The 7,209-nt window shown below is 60.7% G+C and overlaps 4 protein-coding genes across 4 annotated transcripts in view; all 4 read left to right on the top strand.

Annotated features, from left to right (window-relative positions):
* RHTO_07194 (TRAF-like zinc finger) overlaps window positions 1–94 on the top strand; it is a gene marked incomplete at both ends in the record, with an annotated part of 1,259 nt that extends 1,165 nt beyond the window's left edge. The window contains one exon of the mRNA XM_016420852.1: window positions 1–94. This exon is cut by the window's left edge and continues 414 nt beyond it. Within this exon, the coding sequence (XP_016274579.1) occupies window positions 1–94 (94 nt within the window).
* Window positions 95–927: 833 nt separating this feature from the next.
* On the top strand, window positions 928–2,004 carry RHTO_07193 (zinc finger, RING-type protein; the record flags this gene model as incomplete). The annotated part of the gene is made up of 4 exons (XM_016420851.1): window positions 928–1,166; window positions 1,227–1,296; window positions 1,350–1,531; window positions 1,593–2,004. The coding sequence occupies 4 exons, from the start codon at window positions 928–930 to the stop codon at window positions 2,002–2,004; spliced, it is 903 nt and encodes a 300-aa protein (XP_016274578.1).
* A 2,309-nt stretch (window positions 2,005–4,313) lies between these two features.
* On the top strand, window positions 4,314–5,486 carry RHTO_07192 (zinc finger, TRAF-type domain containing protein; the record flags this gene model as incomplete). The annotated part of the gene is made up of 3 exons (XM_016420850.1): window positions 4,314–4,588; window positions 4,839–5,003; window positions 5,057–5,486. The coding sequence occupies 3 exons, from the start codon at window positions 4,314–4,316 to the stop codon at window positions 5,484–5,486; spliced, it is 870 nt and encodes a 289-aa protein (XP_016274577.1).
* A 468-nt stretch (window positions 5,487–5,954) lies between these two features.
* RHTO_07191 (TRAF-like zinc finger) lies at window positions 5,955–7,096 on the top strand (the record flags this gene model as incomplete). The annotated part of the gene is made up of 4 exons (XM_016420849.1): window positions 5,955–6,193; window positions 6,253–6,322; window positions 6,378–6,577; window positions 6,634–7,096. 4 exons carry the CDS (start codon window positions 5,955–5,957, stop codon window positions 7,094–7,096), a joined length of 972 nt encoding a protein of 323 aa, XP_016274576.1.
* Window positions 7,097–7,209: the final 113 nt, after the last annotated feature.

The following is a 7,209-nucleotide window of genomic DNA, read 5'->3' as shown; positions in this document are numbered from 1 at the left end:
AGGGGGAGGAGGGGGAGGAGGGGGAGGAGGAGGGAAGAGGTCGAGGTTTGACTCGCCGCCTCGTCGCGGGAGGACCTGGGGACGCGGTGGGTGAGCCTTGGAGGTCGGGAGGAGTCTGTTCGGTCTGAGTGTTGTGTGTTGTTCATGCCTCTCCCAATTTTACGCATCTCCTCGTCTACCACCGCACTCCTTGCCCCGCTTCTCATTGCTTGAGGTGCTTACGTGTCGAGCGAGCCAGCTCTGGACGTATAGAGCTCTCGACTCGCGATGACGGCGGAATCGCCAGCCAATACAACCTCTCCCTCCCGCACCTCGCTCCTCGTCCTGCTCAACTCGACGTGGGCGCGCTGTACGCTTCGCTGCTGCCAGAGCGATTGTTACGGGACTTGTTGGCGTGCGCACCGCCGCTGGCTCACTGTCATCGTCGAGGTGGAACGCTTCATCAGTTACCCAGGGTCGTGGTTTACGCAGGCGGGAGACAGGCGCGTGGCAGCCTTTCAGCGGCAGAGGATGGCGCGAAGTACTTTAACGGACGCTCGTGGTAAGCACTCGTGTTCTGCGATGCGTGCGTTCGGTGGTTGACCTCGTCCTTCTCGCACAGGTCGGCGCGACACCTCGAACGAGTCCAGCAGCTCCATCGACCTTTTTTCCGTTGTTGTCAAGCTTACTGAGGGCGAAATGCGCTCCCCTACCCCGCCGGATTGACTCAGCGCGTCTTCGGCCGATCTGTACTTCCTTCGTCCGCCTGCAGTACGCCAACTCCAGCTTGTCAAAACTCAACATCGCTCGCCTGTTCTCGACAAACCGCACTCGAACCTACTGCTGCTGAGTCTGCGCAACCGCTGACGTCGCGCCTGCTGACTTCGCACCGTATCCATCGCGAGACCTTCGTATCCTCCTCCGTACTCTCGCTTGTCCTCCCGCTCTATGGGTCTCGGCGTCGAGCGTTTCACCACTCAGCTTCCCGAACACCTCCACTGCTTCGTCTGTCTCGATGTCTCCTACCCTCCCGTCATCGTCTGCGCTCTCGAGCACCAGATGTGCGAGAGCTGCGCGACCGAGTTGCGCAAGTCCTCGAGCAAAGGCAAGTGTCCCATGTGCGCGCAGACGATGCTTGATCCGGTGCGGACGTCGGGGGTGCTCAAGCGCGCGATTGAGGACTACGAGTGAGTCTGGCGACTTCGAGGAGGCGGCGGGATGAGCCGAACTGACGCTTCGATACGCAGAGTCACCTGCCGCTACACCGGCTGCAAGTGGGTCGGCTGCCTTCTCGACGAACCGACGCACGCAAAATCGGTGCGTCCTGCCCTCGTTGACCAGAGCGTCTTCCGCTGACCTGCTCCTCGCAGTGCGACTTCCGAGAGATCCCGTGCGCGTTGTGCAAGACGCCCTACCAGCACTCACGCAGCGTCCAACACATGTTGGTCTGCCCTGAAGAGGTCGTCCTGTGTCCGCAAGGTGGGAAACGGTGTGCGCGGAAGAAGCGTTGCGAGTTGGAGAAGCACCTCAGCGACTTTTGCGGGCAGTGGCAGTACGTCCAGCTCACTCGCTTGCCGCTATTGCCACAGTACTGATCTCCTTGCTGTCTACAGGTGCCGCGTCGTCCAGGGCTGCGACACCCGAACCAGCCTTGCGAACCTTCCCGCTCACGAGAAGACCTGCGCCGACGCTGCCGCCCGGATTGCCAAGCTCGAAGAAGCCCTCTCGGGACGTAACGAGACCCTCGCAACCATCCTCACCGAACTTCGCGCCAAGCTCGACTCGCTCGACCCGACGAGACACGCCTCTCCACCCAGGTTCGACTGGCCAGCGGGTCAACCCGCCGAGCGTACCGTCTCGACGTGCACCCTCGTCAAGCAGCTACTCACTCGGGCGACCAAGCGGCGTCACAGGCGTGCGACACTCGCTGCGACGGCACTTCTCGCCAAACCGCTTCCTTCGCCCCACGTCGCCGTCCTCCAGGAGTCTGCGCCAGCCTCTCCGCCCGCTCCAGCGCTAGCGTAGTGACTATGGCTGGGATGCTCGCCTTCGGCACCTCCTCCGAGCTGATCACGTCCTTCCACACCCGCCTTTCGCATCTCGCCTTTGTATCGCCTCGCTGCCGCGGTGTCCGTACAATCTTTGCTGCGGAACAATCTAGCATTCTACTAGCAGGAGTAGACCCAACGCGAATCTTGGAACGTCCTTGAGTACGAGCAGTATAGTAGAGGAGAAAGACAGCGAGTCTTGCGTCCTCTTCGCCTTTCGCAAGGATCTTCGTACGCGGCGTTGCTGGGTGCAAGTCTATGAGGGATCAGAGCGGCACGTCTGTCGGTCTTTCGAGGCATGGGGAGGCGGGACTTCCCCTTCTCATCACTCGCTCCCGACCACCCTTTCTTCCTCCGCAGCTCGCTCGCTTCCTGGCGAATCTTGCTGGACCGCTTCGCTCGCACGACCTGCGCGTCGCTCAGAGTACTTGTACCGCTTACGCGCACACAGGCAGTCGCCCGCCATTGCCGCCGAGCTAGCCTCTTGATCAGTTCTGGACTACGCAAGTACGCTTCACGGTCGCCTTGTAAGTGACGGACAGAGGTGTCAGGCCACTTTGAGCTGCCTCGATCAGCGCTCAGTGACCCAGGGGCGCGCGAGAACGGCCAGACTGACCAGACTCGCCGCTCGTAGGTTCACCTCCCGCGTTCCGACCGACTTGGCCGCCCAGACTGTATTGTCAGGCACTCACAGTCGACGCTTACGCGGCAGACGTGCTACCTCTCACCTCGCTAGCCAGCTCAGCCGATCTTGAACTCCCCCTCCCCTTCAGCGTCCAGCTCAATCCCTCTCGCCAGGTTCGGCGTTCGTCGCTCTGAGGCGTCCCACGGATTCCTTCCACCCTTTCGCTTGATTCCACCCTCTCGCTTCATTCCAAGCCTTCGGAACCCTGGTCCACGTCTCCGCCGGACTTCGCTCGGCGTGTCTTTCCCTCGGCTCTATCACCCTTTCTACAATAGGCCATGGGCTTGGCGGTAGAGCGCTTTGTCACCTCGATCCCCGAGCACCTTCTCTGCTTTGTGTGCATGGACGTCTCGTATCCGCCCGTCGTCGTGTGTGCCGTCGAACACCATATGTGCCAGACATGCGCTGTCAGACTGCGACAGTCGCCAAGCTCAAGCAAATGTCCGTTGTGCTCTAGGGCAATGTTGATGCCTGCAGTCCAATCAGCAGTCCTCAAGCGCGCCATCGAGGATTACAAGTTGGTTGACGGTCCTCCCCCTCGCACCCATGCCGTGCGCTGACAGGTTCGGCTTCGCGCAGGTACACATGCCGCCACTGCGCATGTGACTGGGTTGGCTGCCTCCTTGATGAACGGAAGCATGCCGAGACAGTGAGTCTGCCCTTCTCCTCCGGGTCATGTTTCAAGCTAAGCGAGCTGTTGCCAGTGCACTTTCCGCGACACGCCTTGCACAATCGAACCCGACCATGTTGCTGTCTGTGCACGCAAGCTCATACCCTGCCCCGAAGGCGGGCCCCTCTGTCCGGAGAAGCGGCGGAGCGAGATGCGGAAGCATCTGGATGAAGAGTGTGCGCAGTGGCGGTGCGTGCGACTTAGATCCATCTCACATCTACATGACACTCATGCTGACCCGAAAACGCACAGATGCCGTGTCGTCGCCGGCTGCAATACCCGCTCAACCTTGGCCAACCTGGCTGCACATGAGCAGGGCTGTTCCGACGCCGCCGAGCAGATCCTCCTCGAGCGTACTGCTCCGGGGCGCGAAGAAGGTGTCGATAAGGTCATTGCTGAGCTGTTGACGGCGCTCGACGCATTCAACCTCGACTCTGTCGTCGAAGACTTTCCCACACTCCGCGCTACAACAACATCTGCTCAGCGTGCCGTCTTGCTGTGCGGCCGAATCTCTCAACTGCTGCATCGTTCGTCGGAGGGCCGCAAGAAGCAATCTGCCTCTGCTTCCCAAACGCATGCGGGCACTCCGGGACCTTCCTCAGGCGTGACAGCAACCGTGTGCAACTGTAATGTTACTGTAGCAAGCGAGTGCCTTCAATTCCCTCGAGACTTCGAGCTGCGATGTAACGCAAGGTTCGCAGGGGTATACGGACGTCAGACGAGCATCAAAGAGTCTCAAAAACGCTCTATCATCGCTCGCAAGCCCCTTCACCGCTCTCGCGGAGGAGCTGTCGCGCTCGCCTGCGCGCCTGCCTCTTTCCCTCTTCGACTTCGCTCGCTCACCAGCTCACCCGCGCCTGGTCGCCCGAACTGCTTTCCTGCCCTTTCCAAAGCTAATTGCGCACGACACGCGCACACGCGCTCGCGAGCAATGGGCATCCCTCTTGACCGCTTCAAGTTCTCTTGGGAGGTTCAGGACTTCGTCAAGTGCGCAGGGTGCCGCCAGGTCGCCTATGAACCGTACTTCATTTGCCCGAACGAGCACGTCAAGTGCGCGGCCTGCATCCAGCCTCCCGCCGCCCCCATTGTGGGCGCTGTTGCCGCACCTCCTCCTGCCGGTCCAGTCGCCGCCAACTGCGGTGTCTGCTCTCGCGCGCTTCTCGCCCAGCCTCGCCCCTCGCCGCTGTTGAAGAGGACGATCGAAGCGTACAGGCGAGTTCAAGCGCAAGAGAATGGGAGGGTGCTGACCGCGCTGACCTCGGTTCTCTCTCAAACTCACGTGCAAGAACGAGGGCTGTTCGTGGACGGGTAGCATCACGGAGGACACCCAGCATGGCATTGTGGTAAGCGCAGGTTTGCAGTCTCTGACTTAGCCAGACTACAACGCCGATCCTCTTGCGCCTCGCTTTTCGTGCTCGCAGTGCACCTTCCGCCCGACACCTTGCCCGCACTGCAGCAGGACGATCATCTACTCGCAGCTCTCGACTCACTACGACACCTGTCCCGAGAAGAAGATCGAGTGCCCGCAGGGCGGCAAAATCTGCGGCGGCAGGGCCTCGCACGGCTTCCGAAAGCGTCGCTTGATGCCCAAGCACCTCGAGACGGAGTGCGCTCAGTGGAAGTGCGTCTTTTCCGCTCTTTGAACTTCCAACGCCGTCTGATCCCGTCTCGCAGGTGCCGCGCTACCAAGGGCTGCCCGACGAAGACGACTTCGGCTAACCTCGAGGCGCACGAGAAGGCGTGCCGTGTTGCCAACGACAAATTTGCGCAGCTCAAACAGTCTATCAAGGAGAAGCAGGCCTCGAACGAGCTTCTCTCGAATGAGGTCGACAGGTTGTCCAAAATCGCTGTCTTCTACGACGAGCTGATGGAGAAGCGCTCGAGCATGATCAACTCGACGACGATGACCGACAAGGAGGTCACGCCTGCTGCCAAAACTGCCGTCTCGACGCAGGGCGTCAAGCGCTCTCTTCGTCTCGCTTCCAAGCGCGGTCCGCCCGATGGTCCCGCCCTGGACGGTGCGGCTGCCTCGAGTTCTTCGGTTACTGGTGCCTCGACTACCGACTTGTCTCGCTCTGCCAAGACGAGGCGTACCGAGGCGTGAGTTGACCTGCGCGAGGATGCCGCACGCCGCCATTTTCGCTTCTCCGCTTGTGGGCTCTCCTTTCGCCGTTCCGCTTCGAACCGGCTCGGTCCTGCAATTCAAGAGACGCATTGTATGCATTCCCAGCCTTACGGTCCCAAGCCTGCGAGCGACCGAGCGAGGAGGAGAAAAAGCGAGGTTTACGTCTTCTTCCCCTTCTCGCAAGGATCTTCGTACGCGGCGCTGCTGCGGACAAGTGTGCTAGCCTTCTCAACGGCGGTCTAGGCAGTCACTCGAGCCATGGGGAGGCGGGATCTTGCACTTTCGCTCTCTTCCTCCTCCCGCTCACTCGCTACCTTCGCTTTCTCCGCTAAACGGCTCTGAGCACGTCGAACGAGTTTTTACAGCTCTTTACTGACTGGCTGCGCCGCGCACACACCTTCGCGAGCGCTCTTTCCTCCGTCCTCCTCCTCATCGCAACTCGGCAAGATGGGCGTCGACCTCGGCCGTTTCGTCGACAAGGAGGTTCCCCAGCACTTGCGCTGCCCCGCCTGTCTCGAAGCGGCGTACCCGCCGGTCCTCGTTTGCTGGTCAGAACATGCGCTCTGCCGCCAGTGTGCAGACCGTTTCGTCGCCAACGAGTCGTACGCTTGCCCGACGTGCAGGCAGCGCATGGTCTTCCCGCTCAAGCCTTCGCTGTTCATCAAGCGCGCGATCGAGGGCTACAAGTGAGTCATTTGCTTCAATACGACAGAAGCGACTAGCTGACCTGTATTCGCGTCAACAGGATCAAGTGCGAGAACGACGGATGCTCCTGGACGGGCACCGTCGTCAACGAGGAGCAGCACTCAGACTCGGTGCGTAGCTTGCCGAAGCTCTACCCCGACAGCCCGTCTGACTTGTTGTCTGCAGTGTCCGTTCCGCAAGGTCTTTTGCAGACTCTGCGATTCTCGCTACGTCTTCTCTCAGCGCGACGAACACCTCGACGTTTGCACCGAGAAGACGATCGATTGCCCGCAGGGTGGCAAGGATTGCGGCGGCAGATCCTCGGGCGGGCGGAAGAAGCGTCGCCTCATGCAGGAGCACCTCGACAAGGAGTGCGCGCACTGGCAGTGAGTTTCTCATGTATCACAACTGATGTCGTACCTTGGCTGACTTCGCTGTGCAGGTGCCGCGCCGTTCCTGACTGCAAGACGAGGACGATGCGCGCCAACCTCGACGAGCACGAGAAGGGCTGCCGCGCAGCTCACGAGGAGATCCTCCACCTCAAGCGCACGGTTGAGGAGAACGCCAAGCTTGCCGAACAGCGTGTGCCCGACAAGATTGTCGAGATGATTGACTTCGCGACCTCGACCGACAAGGCGCTTCTCGCAGCTGACGAGCAACAGATGTTCACGTCGACGTCTTCGAGTCAGGTCGTCTCGACTTACAGGTGGGCCGACATGTCCGCTGAACTGCCAAAGCGCTTCTTCCGTTCGACGGCGGAGTACGAGGAGGCCAACGACTACTTCGTCATCGACGTCTATGGCGACCCTCCGCCTGCTCCCACCTTCCAAAGGCCCCGCATTCTCGACCGCTCGAATGAGACGCCTAAGAAGCGCATGCACCTCTTGTGCGCCGCCGAGACTTGAAGCCGCCTCGCTTTGTCTGCGTTCGTTTCTCCGCTTCGCCGTCGTGCTCGTCCAGTTTCCGACCGCTTCGCCGCTGCGTCACGTCCGATTCGAGTTGAAATGCATCCTTTTTC

Source organism: Rhodotorula toruloides (assembly GCF_000320785.1).
Source record: "Rhodotorula toruloides NP11 unplaced genomic scaffold Scaffold6, whole genome shotgun sequence".
NCBI classification, from domain to species: domain Eukaryota; kingdom Fungi; phylum Basidiomycota; class Microbotryomycetes; order Sporidiobolales; family Sporidiobolaceae; genus Rhodotorula; species Rhodotorula toruloides.
Note: the sequence above shows the minus strand (reverse complement) of the source record. Positions and strands in the feature narration are given on the sequence as shown.